At 43.7% G+C, this 17,904-nt stretch overlaps 2 protein-coding genes across 3 annotated transcripts in view; one reads left to right on the forward strand and one right to left on the reverse strand.

The window, feature by feature from the left end:
- The window catches only part of PKD2L1 (polycystin 2 like 1, transient receptor potential cation channel), a 311,230-nt gene that overhangs the window by 247,196 nt on the left and 46,130 nt on the right, over positions 1–17,904 (reverse strand). The gene's annotated exons all lie outside the window — the stretch shown is intronic.
- LOC146435392 (cytochrome P450 2H1-like) lies at positions 8,469–15,207 on the forward strand. Of its 2 annotated transcripts, none has more exons than XM_085065368.1 (9): positions 8,469–8,706; positions 9,662–9,824; positions 10,661–10,810; positions 11,620–11,780; positions 12,182–12,358; positions 12,753–12,894; positions 13,177–13,364; positions 13,825–13,966; positions 14,413–15,207. In XM_085065368.1, exons 1-9 carry the CDS (start codon positions 8,530–8,532, stop codon positions 14,592–14,594), a joined length of 1,482 nt encoding a protein of 493 aa, XP_084921494.1. In that variant the 5' UTR covers positions 8,469–8,529; the 3' UTR covers positions 14,595–15,207. The 2 variants fall into 2 exon arrangements, with proteins under 2 accessions (XP_084921494.1, XP_084921493.1); XM_085065367.1 differs by having other exon boundaries at positions 10,661–10,808; positions 11,615–11,780.

Raw genomic sequence — 17,904 nt, forward strand, 5'->3', positions numbered from 1 at the left:
ACTGGTGTGTCCTCAACGCTGTCACAAATCCAAACCATGGCACCACACTGGCTGCTGTGAGGGAGTGTGCTCCTCGGTGGGTTTTCCACCTTTGATGAGGGGGCACCTGGGATCATATTAAAACCAAGATAATACCCTTTTCTTCCTATACTGCTGTGTCTGCCTCTTATTTTTACCAGCTTTTAAGGCATCAATTCTTGGCGAGCCAGGTAGAAGAAAAGGGAACCCCAAGATCAAATTCTGAATCGAGAAACACCCCACTGCACCCCGCCCTTGCCGGCACTACGGGAAGGAAGCAACGATCCAGGATTGCAAAAACCAGGGTGTTTCCGAAAAACCTACCACAGAAAAACAGGAGGAGAGGTGAAATCAAACAGGAATGGTTTTATGGTTTTATTGCTTGCTAGCATTTAGGGGAGATCACCAGGGGTAGGGCGGAAGTGTGGCCAAGGGGGGCCATAAAAGGGGGTGGGTGGTTGACAAGCCACTCCGCTCCTGCAGGTGGCTGTGAGAGGGGGACGTCTCTCGCTATTTTTACTCACAGGAACTCGTCAGTGGCTCAGGGAGAGCCGTGGCTCAGAGGTTAGGGGCATGACTTCAACTATCTGAGGACTGGTGGTTTGAGGCCTGCTGAAGTTTTAAGCTGCGCGCGCGTGCTCTTGTAAGCTTTGCTTTCCTTACTCTGCTGTGGTGTGGGAATCGCGGGTTCATTTCTCGCGCCAGACTCTAGGCTAAGAACTTTCTTTCTGGCTGTATCTTTTCCGTTTATAAGCAAAACATGGGTCCTGCGTCTTCTGCTAACCCAAAAATCCTGGAGGATTCCCTGCTGGGTCTGATCTTAAAAAACTGGCACGACCTAATGGGGAAACGAACCCCTCTGAACACAAGAGGAACGCACCAGGCTGTCGTTATGGGTGCAGCCTGTGTTGAAACTGAGTGGGGGAGGGAAATGAATGTATCTAAGTAGTTTGGACAACCAATGAATCACAGAATTGCTAGTAGAACTTCGGGCCCAGGGCAGGTTTGATGAGTTCAGGTATGCAGAATTGTTTGCTAGATTCCTGAATTGGGAGGAGACATACAAACAAATGAAAAAAAACTGCCTGCCTTGCGAGAAAGAATATCACACCCCTTGTCGCTCCAGGGGCCAGCCGGACCGGTGGAGGTGGGGGGAGCCTGGCCCCTCCTCCGCTGCTGCTCCTGCTGTCGGTAGCCCCCCTCCCTGCTCCGGGCCGGTGCTGGGGATGGGAGATAGGTGGCCACTGCCAGCTCCTCTCCGCACTGCCACGGTGGGGCTGGGAATAGGGGCTGAGCAGCCACCGCCCCCTCTGCTGCCACCTCCCCGGGCCACCCAGCGGGCGGAGGCGTGAGAGGAACAGGAACGGGCCGCTTACCACCCACCAGCCACCCTGAGGGCGGAGACAGAGCAGGAACAGGGCCGGGCCCGTCACCACCCACCGACCACCCTGAGGGCGGAGGCAGGGGAGGAACAGGGCCGGGCCGGTCATGACCCACCGGCCACCCTGAGGGCAGAGGCAGCGGAGAAATAGATGGCAGGCCGGTCATGACCCAGCAGCCACCCTGAGGGTAGAGGCAGGGGAGGAGCGGAGGCAGGTCCAGGCGGGGGAGGAAGTACATCTGCCGCTGTACCCGGCCCCTCCCCGGCTGGGGAAGGGGGGAGCCGAGGGCACCGCCCGCTTCACCGCGCGGTCAGTGACAGGGCTGAAAGAAAAGTAACCCCAATTGAAAGCAAACCAGAGCAATCCAATGCAGTTAGCTCCGAGGAGGAGGCGACCGGGGCCAAGGCTACAGCCACAGCAGCCAGCAGGCTTACCAGGAAGAAGAGGAGATAAGTAACCCAGGAAGCCATAGGGGCTACTAGTCCGGTAGCTGAACACACCAGATCTAAGAGAGATAAACGAGGAAAGAAAGAGACTCTCCTAGAAGCACCTTTGACGCAGGCTGTTGGAAATCAAAGAGTAATTTACATGAAAAATAGAAATTCTTCCTTGGAGAACTACAGCAGTGGTCTGTGTTAAATACTTTTATGGGGAAACTGAGTCAAGACATTGTAAATGTGACCAGTGCCACAGGGATAAGTGAAACAAGGCCTTTCTTTCAGTCTTTAAGATTTAAACTGGAAAAACACTGGGTCACTCACCAATTTCTACATATGCCAAATTATCCAAAGCCATCATTGGGCAGAGATTTATTAGAAATATTGGAAGTGGAAATTCAATTTTCCAAAGAAGGAGTGAAAGTTATAACTCCTGAATATAAATTTGTTGAAGCAGCTACTATACTCATACAAGAGTGTTGTGAAGAAGTTTCTAAGGAAGTTGAGGATGCTGTCATCTCAATAGTATGGGCCAATGATTTTCATGGGAGATCCAGTGGAGCTGAAACCATGAGTATTGCACTCAAAGCAGGGGCAACACTGGTAAGGCAGAAACAGTACCCTCTGAAATTAGACAGTTGTAGGGAACCAGCACCTGTAATTGAAAAATTTCTTAAATTTGGGTTGTTAGCAGAATGTGAGTCTAAATACAACACACCCATCCTGCCAGTAAAGAAGGCTGATAGTAAGAGTTACAGATTGGCACAGGATTTAAGGACAATTTTAAAAAATCACAGAGGACATACATTCACTTGTGCCAAACCCCTATACCTTTCTGACCACACTGACAAATGAACTAGAGTGGTTCACAGTTTTAGATCTTAAGGATGCCTTTTTCTCTATTCCAATCCACAAACATAGTCAAGAACACTTTGCTTTTGAGTGGGAAAATCCCAAGACAAGAAGAAAGACTCAAGTCACCTGGACAAAGCTACCCCAAGAGTTCAAGAATAGCCCAAATATATTTGGACATCAGCTGTCAAAGGACTAGAGGACTGGGGAAAACCAGAAAAACCTTTATGTGAAGCCCTTAAGGCAGCTGAGAAGGAAACCATCAACTGAACAGAGAAAGCAAGTGCTGCCTTTAAACAGCTAAAACATTCCTTAATGTCTGCTCTGGCTCTGGGGCTGCCAGAACTAACTAAGCCCTTTGGACTTTTTACATACTAGCAGCAGAATGTTGCTCTAGAGGTACTGGCACAGCACCTTGAGGGCCAGCAAAGAACTGTGGCCTATTTTTCAAAACAGCTAGACAACGTTAGCCAAGGGTGGACTGGGTGTCTAAAAGCTGTAGCAGCAACTGTCATACTAATACGGGAGGCTTGTAAATTCACCTTTGGGCAGCACATTGTCGTGTATGTACCCCACCCTGTGATCTCTGTGCTGGAGCAAAAGGGGGCACACTTGTTATCCCCTAGCAGAATGCTTAAATACCAACCTGTGTTGTTGGAACAGGACAATGTTACCCTGAAAACAACATCTGTTGTAAACCCTGCAATGTTTTTGTCATCCACATTACTTGGTAACATGCCTGAGCATGACTGTTCACAAACAATAGAAGAGACCTATTCCCGCAGACCAGACCTGAAGGAGGTGCCTCTGAAGAAGCCAGACTGGGAACTGATCGCACTGACCAGAGCTCTAGAACTGAGTGAGGAAGAGAAAGTAAACATATGGACTGATTCTAAATATGCCTTCAGTGTTGTTCATGCTCACAGAGCTATTTGGGAAGAATGTGGCCTGCTGACTGCTCAAGGTAATGGCATTAAGCATGCAAAACAAATCTTTGCACTCCTGCAGAGCATCTGGAAGCTTACAGAAGTAGCTGTCATGCATTGCAGAAGTCATCAAAAGGAAAACACAACCCCTGAAGTGGGGAATAGCTTTGCTGACGAAATGGCAAGAGAAATAGCAGAAAAAGGCATACTTGCAATAGTACCACAGAAAGAAGTAGATCTGACAGGGTTTACTCCAAAATATGACCAGAGAGACCACAAATTAATTAGGTTTCTTAAGGCTGAGATTAATGAAGGTGGGTGGGCTGTTACCCTGATAGGCCAGGTTGTAGTCCCACCCCCACTCCTTCGAGAAATAGCACAGAGGGAGCATGAGAGTACCTATTGGGGAACAGAAAACCTTTTAAAACATCTGAAGAAAGTAGTGATCGGGAGAGGGATGACTAATATTGTACAGTCTATAACAAGCAAGTGTAAAACCTGTTGCAAAAACTATCCTGATACAAGCAAGGTAATGTTAGGAGTAACCAAGTCAGGGCATTTCCTGGGAGATTACTGGCAAATAGATTTTGCTGAAATGCCATGTGAGGAAGGATACAAATATGTATTGGTATTGGTTGATACGTTCAGTGGATGGCCTGAAGCTTATCCCTGTCGCACCAATGTGGCAAAGGAAGTAGTGAAAGCCGTGCTCAACCATATAATTCCAAGGTTTGGGGTTCCTTTGAGGATGTTGTCAGATAGGGGACCACATTTTGTTGCAAAGGTAATTGGGGAAGTTAGCAGGATTCTGGGACTTACTTGGGACTTGCACACACCATACAGGCCCCAAGCAAGTGGCAAAGTTGAACGTATGCATGGAATCCTCAAGGCCCAGATTAGTAAAATCTGCCAAGAAACATCTATGACATGGATTCAGGCCTTGCCTATAGCCTTACTGAGGGTCTGCATACAACCAAGGCAGAGGGACAATATAAGTCCCTATGAAAGCCTATATGGCAAACCATATCAGGTTCCACACATCCAGGCAAAAATTCACATGACGGGTAAAATTAATTTACAGAAATACTTAAAGGCTTTAAGCTCCACTTTGCAGAAGCTCCAGAGATTTGGCTTGCTGTCCAAACCTATAGGATTGGGCACCCCTGCTCACTCATTTCAGCCTGGGAACTGGGTCTACATTAAGTGGTGGGACAGTGACCCCTTCCAAGCTAAGTGGAAGGGACCATACCAAGTTTTGCTGACCACCCTCACTGCTGAAAAAGGTTGCTGGGAAAAGACCATGGATCCACTACTCCAGAACAAAGAAAGCTTCTGCCCCTGAGACCATCAAAAAAACAGACTGACACAAATCAAGATGATGTGATTTAAATTGTTCTTTACATGTCTGTTGTTTACCCAATTGGTAACCGTGACTCAAGGCTCAGCCAAAAGTTGCACAACACTGTGATCCAAAATGTATCCAGAGCTCTTAATATGAGCAATTGCTGGATCTGTACCCAATTACCACCTCTAGATGGATGTGGTAACTGGCCACTGAAGAATTAAGAAAGGTTTGGAGGGAATTTGGAAGAGGACTCAAATTCTGTATGAAATGGGTTCCAGAAATTACACCTTGAAATTTGACCATATCTTCCACGCCCTCACTTCATGGTTACCAGACTGGGCCTGGGTAAAGGAAACATTTATTATAGTTGTAATTCTAGTTATTATTTTTGCTATAGCCGGTTGTGTAAACTGGTGCTGTGGTTAGTGTCGTGTAGAGACTAGACAAGGTCAAGTCTTGTTAGTCTCTAAAAAGGGGGGAAATGATGCCTGATGGTTTTTTGCCTTTTCTTTTTATACCCTTTTTATACATTTTTATACCCTTTCCTTGTACCCTTCACAAACACTCCTTGTACCTTAGCCCTACATGTTTATAACCCTTGTAGTCTGATATTTAGCTTGGTTTGAGGGTTCTCTGTGAGGAGAAGACAAAACATCCCTACTATCTCAAACTAGAGGCTCCAACCTTGTATGGAGCCTCCTCTCTGGAACATGTTTTTGTAAACTAGGCTGTAGTCTCACTTGGTGGGGGGAGTGGTAATTAGAATAGAGGGACACTTACTTCATTTGTTAAGTTTCTTACTGGGGGATTGTAGGTAGATATGCTAATTTGTGAGGTCCGTAAAATGGTATACATGTTCTACACGGTGTGTGCTCCTCAGCATGTTTTCCACCTTTGATGAGGGTGCAGCTGGGTTCTTACTGTTAAAACCAAGGTAATGCCCTTTTTTTTCCTTTACAGCTGTGCCTGCCTCTTATTTTTACCAGCTTTAAGGAATCGAGATCATGCAGGATGACAAATTACTTTCATGGTGCGTTACCATTACCAGGGAGACAAAAAAGAGATTTAGATACACATATATTCTTATATACAGAATATAGATAAGAATATATAAGATATTGTGGTGGTTTTGATTGGCCCAAAACATCAGTGAAGTGTTTTTAACATCTAGGAGAAATTTGGACCCCTCAGAAGCTGTTGTAGGCCTGGGGAGGTGTCTGAGGGGTGGGGTGTGGCACAAAGATGGCTCCTGTGTGTCCTGAGTGCAAGTTCTGGAAGTTTTTACATCAAGTCCAGCAGAGCCAATCTCTGATGGCTCTGAAGGTGATGGACATGCTATCGGCCAAGTTTGGGCCAATTGGAGGTGCTAGTTATGCCTCTGTGAAAACATGTTTAAGAAAAATTCAAAACAAAGCAGGCGCGCACTTCTTTCACTTCTTTGTAGTTGGAGGAGGAGCAGGTGGAGGTGAAAATATGTGAGGGAGAACAGCATGGAGATTGCCAAGGTCAGTGAAGAAGGGGGGACAAAGAGGTGCTCCAGTGCTTCCGGCACCGGAGCTGAAACTTTCTGCTAGCCGTGGTGGAAGCTATGGGGGGAGCAAGAAGTTTCTCCTGCAGCCCATGGAGTCCATAAGGATGCAGAAATCCACCCACAGCCCACGCCAGAAGGGCAGGTGGATGCCTGGAAAAGACTGTGAACCAATGGGAGTCTCATTTAAGAGTTAAAACTGCAAAAGGCCTTGACTGGGAGAGAAAGGCCTTGCTCCTGGCATGGAAGCAGCCTGGCCTCCGCTTCGGAGAGTCTGCACAGCACCCTATGGACAAAAAGACTCATGTTGCAGCAGAATTTCGGGCGGGATGTTGCTCATGAGATTGGACCCACGCCAAAGAAGTTCTCAGAGGACTGTCTCTCGTGGGAAGGACCCCTGGCTAAGTAGAGAACCTCTTTTCCTGATTGGACTGACCAGAGGACCCCTCAACCTGCCCCCTGTCTGTGTTGCTGGTTTGGAAAGAGGGAAGGGGGGGATGAGTGCAGAGACTGCTTCTTAAGAGGGTGGGGGTGAGAGCAGAAAACTGTCTGGAGAGAGAGAGAGAGAGAAACAAGTAGAGATAAAGAGTATTTGTAGTAGAAGAATTGTAGTGATGAATAAATTTGAGAATCTGCTCTGTGGACTGAAAAGAGACCCCACACCCTGCCCCCCCCCCCCCACCACCCAGCTTGTGGACTGTAAAGGAGGAAAGGGGGTGAATACTGTAGGTTTGTAAGAGGGAGGGGGGAGTGAACCAAAACTGTATGAAAAGTTTATTTTTGCCTGCATTTATCCTCCAACTCTGTTAGGTAATTAAACACCTTTTGCAACTTTAAGCTTGAAGCCTGTTTGCCCTTTTTTGTGCGTCCTCCTGGCAGGGTCCTGTCTCAAACCCATGACAGATATATAAGATTATATGCACTTCAACACATCCAACCAGCATCACAGCAGCTAAAGGGTCAGTATCATTTTGGCTATGTGTCTCAAATGATTGAATGGGATGGGCTGAGTCTTGGCAGGTGGCAGAGCCTGGTTTTCTGATGGAAATGGTCCCTGGTGTGGTTGTTTGGGTGTGACATCCCTCATCTGACATTAATTGTCTGAAAATACGGATGAGCTCCCTTTGTAGTGTGTGAAGAGAAACAGGCACTGCCAGAGGATACTGACATCCATTCAATGCTCATCCATTAACAGCAGGTGCTTTGCAGAGACCCAGCTGTCTGAAGAAAAGAGCAGGAGTGTGGTCAGAGTGTGACCAGAGCCTACGTGGTGATGGGCGAGGGCTCTGCTGTGGGGCAAGACCTACCCAGAAAGCATAGAATAGAGGACTTCTCTCCCCTGCTAGGGATCTGGGGCTGTCAAACATAAAGCTTCTCAGACACAGAGGGAAAGGTGGGAGGGGGAGGAGGGAGAATAAAAGAAAAGGAATCTGTTATAAACAGAACTGTCCAGAGAGATTTTGCTGCAGAGAACTCATACTGAGATTAGCTCACTTGATTAGAGAGTGGTGCTAATAATGCCAATGTTGTGGGTTTGATCCTTGTAGGGGCCATTCACTTACAAGTTGGACTAGATGATCCTTGTGGGTCCCTGCCAACTCAGAATATTCTATAACTGTTTGACCCACATCACTTTTCTTGCCAGCATTATCCACTGTATTGCCTTTGAGCACCAGTTTCATAGATCAGAGATAAACAAAGATAACCAATCTTCTTTTGCAGATTCTCATTCAGGATGACGCTAAGAGATGACTCTCTCAACACGTCGTCATCCATTGTTTATTTGTTTCCCTAGTGTGGCTTCGCTGGGTCTGAATTACCATTGCTTTAGGACAATTACACAACTCACAAAGTAAATGTCAGTAACATTCATTCTTCTCATGAGCAGATTAATAAGTAAACTCATATCTCAGCAGGAATAGAAAGGCACTATTGGCTAATTCCAACCACATGCTCTGGTACCACAGCATATAAATAAGCATGGATTTGCAGGTCCAACATTGGGCTTTTCTGACACTTGGCTTCTCTTCCTCAGCCCACCATGGAGCCCCTGGGAATGACCACTATTTTCTTGCTGGTCTGCATCTCATGCCTTCTCTTTGCCACATGGAGAAGCGGATCTCAAAAAGGGAAGGAGCCTCCTGGTCCCATTGCACTCCCCATTATTGGAAACCTGCTCCAGGTGAACCCACGGAATATACCTGAAAGCTTGAAGAAGGTAAGGCACTGTCTCCTTCTTTCCTGTGGTGTCTTCACTGCATATAAAGCAAAGTCCAGTCCCGCTGGTCTCAGCTTAATTTGCATTGACTAAATGTTAGACTCAAACAGAAACAAAAGATTTTCCAGATGTGCATCCTTCTGAAGTCTATATATTGATAATCTCTAATTTATGTTTCTAAGTCTATATATTACAAGTGTACGTATATATACAAGGCAATATATTGCAAGCCACTCTATATATTTGGAATGATCATACTAACAATAAGTCCTGTGCTGACCTCACAACTGTACTACCATAGTAAAATTTGCAATGGATTTGCAATCAAGGCACTGATGCTGTTGCAATGTAATCCTCCTGTGCCCAACTCCTCACCATGCTGGCAACACAGCCTGGCTATTTTTGGGGGGAGAACCCTGCTCTTTATTGCTGCCTCTGCTCCCTAGCATATATGTAGGATCTAATGGGAGTGGAAGTAGCAAGAAAAGAAATTGAAGCAAATAATTTTTGGAGTTGAATTATGCTGCCCATTCCATCCCCTGACTTATGCCATTTTTGATGGCAAAAATACCCCTGTCTGAAACACAGATTTGCTGTTTGTGCTCAAAAACTCTTCAGGCATTTTCTTCCATTCCTGTATATAATTGCTTTTAGAGCTCATGTAAACTGTTATCCAATATGCCCTGCAGAAAGGCATTCACGAATGTTTTCTAGCCCTATGAAGGGCTGTTTTCTTAGGTTTGAACTGGATAATCGCCACTTCCACTCATATTCCCTGTTTCTTTACAATTCCCTCTTCCCTTGTCATAGCTGAAAGATCTCTGCACTGTTGTTAATCAATGTCATGTCTCAGCAGTGCTGGGACAATGGCATATCACCTCTCAGACCTCTTTGCTACAAATTTCACATGATTATCCTTCAGTCATGTTGTTCTTTGTGTTCTTCTTTCCTACAGCTCAGTGAGAAGTATGGTCCTGTCTTCACGGTACGTTTGGGCCCACAGAAGGCTGTGGTGCTGTATGGCTATGATGTTGTAAAAGAAGCTCTGGTTGATCAAGGAGATGACTTCAGTGGAAGAGGCACTCTACCATTACTTAAAAAACTCTTCCAAGGCACAGGTATGTCCTTGGTAATGCCAGCATACAAAACAGAAGCTTTCAGTGCTTCAGGAACATAGCTGAGAGAGCACTGGAGGAGGGAATTGTAGATTTAATTTTCTACTTTTAAGCTGACAAATTAGCAATTCAAGACCAAAACACAACTCATGATATAAACTGGCCCCCTAGAGAACTGTTTGAGGTCCAAGGATGGCTTCATATTATGCTTTTTTAATTTCAGCATGCTTTGAGCTCTGGCTAAAATTTTGTACATTAAATGTGCCTCTATGGTCTTATGTACATTCTCCCATTTCTGAAAGTACTCTAAATATCCACACAGCTAAGGAACCAGCAAAAGTAAAGTCCACAGCAAAAAAAGATAAAATAATATGGGCTGACCCAGTAAGGGCCATTCTCCAGATTAGGTCATGAGATTATTCACCAGGTCAGCCCCTGGTATGGCATTTATAGCACATATTCCATGGTATTATGTATATTGTCGATAATTATATGCTCAGCCAAAGTGTATGGCAGAATATTTGAGTAGTTGTCATGTCAGAGTAAAGGCCTTGTGCTTGTGCCCGAGACCAATTCAGTACCAGCATTACCTTCTTACTTACTTCCTAACATGGTTTTTCATATCCTGGGAATAAAGTCAGTTTTATTCAAAGTGCTGTGACAGATGGATCAGATTAGTCACCTTCAGAATTGCAGAGAAGTTACATTTTTGGGCATGTAGCGATTGCAGTGTAACTCCACAGAGAGGTATCTTTGCGTGCTGAGTACTTACTGAGTAGTTCTCACTGAAGGGAAAAAATCTGTTTCATCATGAAGGTCTGTTTTCCTTCCTGTGTCAGGCATTGTGACCAGCAATGGGGAGACATGGAAGCAGCTGCGACGATTTGCGCTCACCACCCTGCGAGATTTTGGGATGGGGAAAAAGGGCATTGAGGAGCGAATCCAGGAGGAAGCTCACTTTCTGGTGGAGAGGATCAAGAACACACATGGTAGGATAAGGACTTTGTGCCTGCTGAGACACTGTGCATATCTGCAAGGAGACAATGAGGGGAGTAGGGCTGCTTCACAAAATCAATGACCCAAGGAGTGGGCATATGGCTGCTGTTTCTGTTCCCTGCTTCTCTAGGCAAAGTTATTAGTGCTGGCAGAGGGTCAGTCAAAGGCACTATGACAGTATGGAGGACAAACATAGGAGAGAGGCTTGGAAAGTGCCCCTTAACCTGTTCTGCTTGAAGAACAAGACAGCAAGTGGCAAAAAGAATAGCTTTGCCACAGAGCCAAGGGTTTGATGGAATTCAGCTATGGAAACAGTGCTGGACACTCTTGGACAACCAAGTAACACATGCTTCTTCACCTTGTCCCCTGCAGCTCTGTGTAAACAGATCTTGAAGAAGGGTGTGACCAGAGAACTCATTTGCAGCTATTTGGGGATAAGGATAGTACAATAACCTAAAGACATGGTTCAGGCAAAGTCCTCATGGTTTCATGGGAATCTTTACGCTATTTCTAATAAACTGTCTAAAAAGGAAACAGGCCATGTACCAGCTGAAGAGGAACTAAGGTACTCACCAGTGTTCTGCTGAGAACAGAACAAAAGAGATGCTTAAACCATTATAAGAGTGAAATTAGTTCACTCCAAGTAGACAAGAATGCATTGGATAAGCCCTTCACCATCCTTTCAAAGAACCGCAAAATTCTGGACCTACACTTGATGTGAAACTACCTTGTAGTGTCACAGGAGGGGATGATGCATGAAATACTGAAAGCAAGATACCTTTTTTTCTGGTGGTTGTTGCAGAGCGACCCTTCAACCCTGGCAATTTCCTAGTCCATGCTGTTTCCAACATCATCTGCTCCATCGTCTTTGGGGATCGCTTTGACTATGAGGACAAGAGATTTCTAGCTTTAATTAACTGGATAGAGGAAAACGAGAAGCTCCAGACCTCTATCCAAACACAGGTGTGTGTGGTTTTATGTAACACATTTGTTAGCTATTATTTATTAATGGATATTTTTTCATGTTACTAGTTTTTAATTGCAGTGGATTTTCCTAAATTTCAAAAGTGAAGCAAAATGAAGTAGGCAAAATGAAGTAGGCAGTTAAACAAATTCCTGCTGATTTTCTTACCTTATGGAATTGCCACTGTATGTCCAAAGGCTTTCATTGCAAAAGTTGCTAAAATGCCATCTATCCCTGAATGTAATGAAACCATAAAGTAAATGGCAATAAAATCCTGAGTAATAAAGACCTACTGTTCCAAAGCAGTTTAATTGCCCCACTTTTCTGGTTACAATCCAGGGAATATTTTATTGTATCCACATTATTCAGAATATGCTTTTCTGTCACATTATTTTCACAGCTATATAATTTCTTCCCAACTCTCATGGACTATTTACCTGGACCTCATCAACAAATTATAGAAAATTTTGAGAAAGTTAATAAATTTACAACAGATATCGTAATGGAACACCAGAAAACCCTGGATCCCACTTGTCCTCGAGATTTTATTGATGCTTTTCTTAACAAAATGGAACAGGTACTGTAACAGTACAGATCTACTGGATTATAAGGAAATCACTGCTTAAATCACATCTTTTCTTTTTACTTGTGGCAGGGCATTGGGTCTTTACAAATACAGAAGGGAACTTGCTCTTCTTGACACAGTTGACTTCATTTTATCTTCTCCATTTTATAATTGAGGGTTTTTAAACAGAATTAACAGCATGAGCCAAAGTAAGGAAAGTGGAAGACCAATCTGGTTAATGTAATTCAATGCTCTTTCAATACTAAAAAAAGGTTCATACTTACTGTCCTATTTTTGAAAGGACATTAGATGTGTTTATAAACCTATAGTATGGGTACAGGACTTGCTTGTACAAACAAACACTTTGGCTTTGTCATTCAAAACCTTCTGCCACATCTTCCTGCAGGAGAAAGGGAATGCTGACTCAAAATTCACCGTTGAGACATTGAGCAGAACCACACTCGACTTGTTCCTCGCAGGAACAGGGACCACGAGCCTCACACTGAGATTTGCAATTCTGATTCTCCATAAATACCCAGAGATAGTAGGTAATGAAAATAAAGTTTAACACTTTTTAATAGGTCATGGGATGAGTTGGGAAAATTCCTCTCACTGCCACATGTGGCAATAGTCCCCTGACTAAGGAATATGTCTTTGCAGTGTGGAAATGTGTATTAGTCTTAGTTTTATTCACAGGAAGGAGATGTTAGTACTAACCATATTCATGTATTCCTGGTGTGCTAAAAGCAAATTTTATTGTAAACATGGGGAGATGTTTAGGCAGACAGATGGGGTGCTTGTTCATTTAACACTTACTTATTTCCCAACAGAGAAAATGCAGAAGGAGATTGACTCTGTGATTGGCCGAGACCGAAGCCCCCGAATGTCGGATCGGAGCCAGATGCCCTATACAGATGCTGTGATCCATGAAATCCAGAGATACATTGATTTCCTTCCTCTTAATGTCCCACGTGCTGTGGTCAGAGACACCAACTTCAGAGGCTATTTTATCCCCAAGGTCTGTTCCTGAGAAAGGTCCTCAATCTCTTCTAAACAACGATGTGTTCTGTTCTCGGTATTTTATTTAATTTTCAAAAGCACTGAAATGTGATACTGAATTGAAATAATTGTTTTTGGAAGGGGATTCTGGAAGTTATTGAGTACAACCCCTTTTATTAGGAAAAAAAGAAGAAAATACATTCATATAAAAAAATAGAAAGCTCTGTCTTCCTCTTCACACAGAGTATTAAAAAGTAAGCTGTAATTTACTTGGAAGTAATATTAAATACTCTAAACAGACTCACCATTAAAATTCATTAAAAACATATTTGCCATACCAATGGCATATATTTTCATGCATTAAATGTTCATTTAAAACTGGTTAAACTTTGACTACCCTTCTATTTAGCTCTAGGAACTTCTTAGTGCCTCTTTGCTTTAACGTATCTCCACTGTACCCTTCTTTGTTGTAAATTCAGGACACTATGATATTCCCTATGCTGAGTGCTGTCCTACATGATAGCAAGGAATTTCCAAATCCAGAAAAATTTGACCCAGGACATTTCTTGAATGCAAATGGTACCTTTAAAAAGAGTGACCACTTCATGCCATTTTCTACAGGTAAGAACTCCTATTTCAGATCCTAGACTATCCTCTCCTGCAATCTCTCTGAAGGTTTCATGGCTCCATTGTCATGGTCTGTACAGTGATGTCAGGTGACATCTGCTAGAGTCACTTCTGGGCAGTTCTAACCCCTGCACTAGAGTTGCAGTTGACTTCCTTTTTAACAAAAACGAAAGCTCCTCCAATGCCCTCTACAAGAAGTGCATGAAGTGGGACTCAGCCATGCCATTTGTGTCTCTCAAACTGACCATCAGTCAGCAGCACAACATGAACAACCAGAGCCTTCAAACTGCCTTCACACACCAAGCACTCTTATTGTTCTAGACCCTTAATTCCTAGTTTAATTCACTTGCTTCCCCAAAATACTGCAGAGCTGCCTGTGCATTCTGACGTGTCTGAACTTTCATGGAGCAGTGACTAAAATTTTTTTTTTTGGCTTGTAGGAAAACGCGTCTGTGCAGGAGAAGGTCTGGCCCGGATGGAGATATTCATATTTTTAACATCCATCCTGCAGAACTTTACTTTGAAACCTGTTATAGATCGCAAAGACATTGACATTGTTCCAGTAGCCAGCAGTCTGGGAAGAATGCCATCACACTATGAGGTCTCCTTTGTTCCTCGTTAGCCAAGTGAAGACACTTGCCAGCTCCCAAACTCATGCATGCTCTGGCTGAATGACAATCATTCCCCAACCTGTTGAGACTGAACCTTCTCTCTTTATGGAGAGACGAGTGCTTAGAAAAGAAAATTGTATGGTGTTTTTTAATCAACACAGCCAGCTCTTAACAGAGTAGGCAATTGCATAGGGAAGGACACAGCTCCCTGTGCAAAATTACACAGGCTCATCTACCTCGCCCAGCTCTGGTTCCTGTCTGGCTCCTGACATGCCAGGCTGTCTGGACTACTTCTCTGAGATCCCAGCTGCTGCTGTCCATATCACCTGATCCTCTCAGCAGAGCAGGAATAGATGCTTGTACTTCAGGGTTTTTAGACTCTGCTTGATGTACCTCTCTCCTCTGTACCTTCAGGTTTTTTGTGTAAAGGCAAGCATAAAACACTGAGTTGTTTTGTGTTAAATGATGATCATATACTGTATTCCTGCTCCAATATGTTATTGTCTACTGTGGTGGGGATGGAGTTTATCAATGACTGGGCAGATGGGTCACCTTTGGTGTGAGTATAATGAAGGTTTCAGAAAATACAGTTTATACTGCAACATAAAGAAGTAATATAATGAATTGTTTTTCTGAGATTCCACAACATCTTTTAGTGAAAAACCTGTGTCCACAAAGCTTATACTTCAAAATCTCTTTCAAGTCTTGTGCACATCTGTTTCATTTCACTTATATGAAATGTACTATGGCTTGAAGAATGGGCTGGCTAATGACCTAAAAACTTCCATTCTCCATGTAGGATAAAGCTGCACTGACCCTATGGGACCTGTCACAACCCCAGTTGTGGTTACAGAGCTGTTCAGTGTGGGGGGAAAAAAGGAACAAATTAAATACCAGGATCCTCCCACTACCATTTTCGACCTGAATGCCAGCTTGCATCTTTCCATTATTTTATGAAGTACATAAAGATCGCTAGAGCAATGTTACAATCAGGAAAAAAATCATAAATGGAGTTTACATGAAATGCCAAACATACATGTACAGATCCATGACTGACATTTCCTGTCTTGATCACACTCCCACCAATGTACAATATATATTGATGACAGTGAGGACAAAGAGCAAAATCTGTGCTCTGTGGGAAAAGACAGCAACTGTAATATTACCACAATGGCATTAACTGTTTATGTGAAACAGGCAGAACTTGTTTGCTTTCAAAGATTAATAAGCTATACATACCGTGAATTGGTAGCATGGCATTGCTAAGGCAAAAAGCCACAACTATCACAGAAAGAAGTCCTCTCACCAGATAAAAAGAAAGCACTCTGTACTTCCTCTTTAGCTGTCCCATGACTAAAATTGCCAAAAACAAATGAGGCAGCAGCTTCCTTGTTCCAGATACCTACCTCCATGCTGAAAAGATCAGCAAGAAAAGAGCTTAAGGACCCAGACACTCCACCATGGTATGAAGTGGGCTTTGGGATTAGAGAAGGGCTAAAGCCATGTGTCCTGATTCTGAAGACTGTGGATCTCTCCACAAAGTACTGCTCTGAAAGTTGGATGACTTCAGAATAACCTGTTAGAGCAGCTGGGCAGAACTGTCTTAACATGCTGGGAAAAAAGAATTCTCCTCTGGAACTGAACTCTTCTGCTTCTGCCAAAAGCACTCTACTTGTTAGGCTGATTTTCACCTTCTGGTTTGCAGTTGCAGCCCAAGCCATCAACTGCTTCAGCTCCAGAGTGGTTGCATAGACCACTTTGATGACACACTTTGTCCCGTGACTCTCATCCATCAGCCCTCCCTTTTCTGTTTTCTTCCTGCTCCTCCCTTCAAGAACCCACTACTTTCTTACACTTACTTCCCACAAGAAAATGCCGCAAAAGAGAACAGTGAGCTTTAATCTCCTTCTGTACCTCTGTACCACCTCTGCAATTTCTCAGGGACTCTCCAGGTGAAACCTGAGCAGTAACCAAGTCGTGGCTTTGCTTTTGGACTGACTATACATTTCCTAATACAATGCTGTTCACACACACACACACCTATGTCTCTTCCACGCTGCTACTCTCCAAGGACCTGCCATCCTTGACATGATTTGGATTCTATCAGGGACACAGAGGTCCCTCAGGCAGGGAGGGCAATAGTTACTCAGAGACACAAATGGGAACATCAGCTGTCAGCTCTGGGCCTAACTGGGATGCCACTGTCACACAATCCTCCAGCCAGCCAGAAAGCTGGCCTCCAAAATTTCCTCTCAATAAAAAGTCACTTGTGGGACAAACCCCTCCTCTCATTTTTGCCTCTGGGAGGTGGAATACTCAAGAGTTTGGGAAGGAACTCACTATTTTTACCACTCCTACCTGAAAACAATAAACACTTGCTGACAATTCATAACGAGAAGGATTTCACTTCAGAGTCCCTGGAAGTTTTCATCCTTGTAGTTTTAAAACGGCACTGTATTTACTATAAAGAAAAGCAACTTTTTCAACAAGAACAAGACTTGGTTCGCACTGTGCCCTTCCTGTTGGATCTGTGGTTTTCCCTGCTGGCATGGCGCCTCCTTGTGTCCCTCTGCAGTCCTGCCAGGTAACACGGTGAGCACAGAAATGCTATTTCTATTTCAAACCCAGGATTTTCAAAGTGATGGTGAAGGTTCTCAAAAAGTCATCTGCTTCACTGTTTTTAAGGAGACATTCTTTTAAACATTCTAAAAAGTTTGAACTACTCCTTTCTTGCATATCAGCACTTATTATGTTCAACTGCAACTCTTACTCAAAAGCCAGATTGAATCAATTAAGGTCAATACAGAAAAAATATCCTTAGAGTAGGAGAAATATCTGCTCAGCAGGAAGGGCTCTGCCAAATCTGCAACTTGTAACATTATTAACCTAGTAGAGAAGCAGCTTTTTCTGCTAAGCACGCCACTTCAAAACTACTACATCAGAGAAAGAATCTGCTAAGTTAACTGAGCACATGATAAAGTAGTATGTCTTGAAATTTCACCTGAGCTCCAGACATAAAATAATATAGTTGCAGGAATACTTGATGCAGAGCTTAAAAGATGTTCTCTTCTACCCTCTACAGTACCTTGAACGAGTTTGTCTTTATTAACAGACCCCTTTGAAAAAATAAAAAAAAACTCGCGTAATCTTTCCAACAGAACTTGACATTCCAGAGAAATAAATGCAGCAAATCTATTGTAATTTATAGTAATTAGTCCCTCATACTTCCAACAGATAAAAGGGGATACCAAAATGAAGTATTTTCAACACCCCACCCATTAAGCCCAAAGGTCCAGCTATCTTCCCAACACAGAGCTCAGT

This window comes from Lichenostomus cassidix, chromosome 6 (genome assembly GCF_008360975.1).
Source record: "Lichenostomus cassidix isolate B80296 chromosome 6, HeHo_3.0, whole genome shotgun sequence".
Classification (NCBI taxonomy): Eukaryota; Metazoa; Chordata; class Aves; order Passeriformes; family Meliphagidae; genus Lichenostomus; species Lichenostomus cassidix.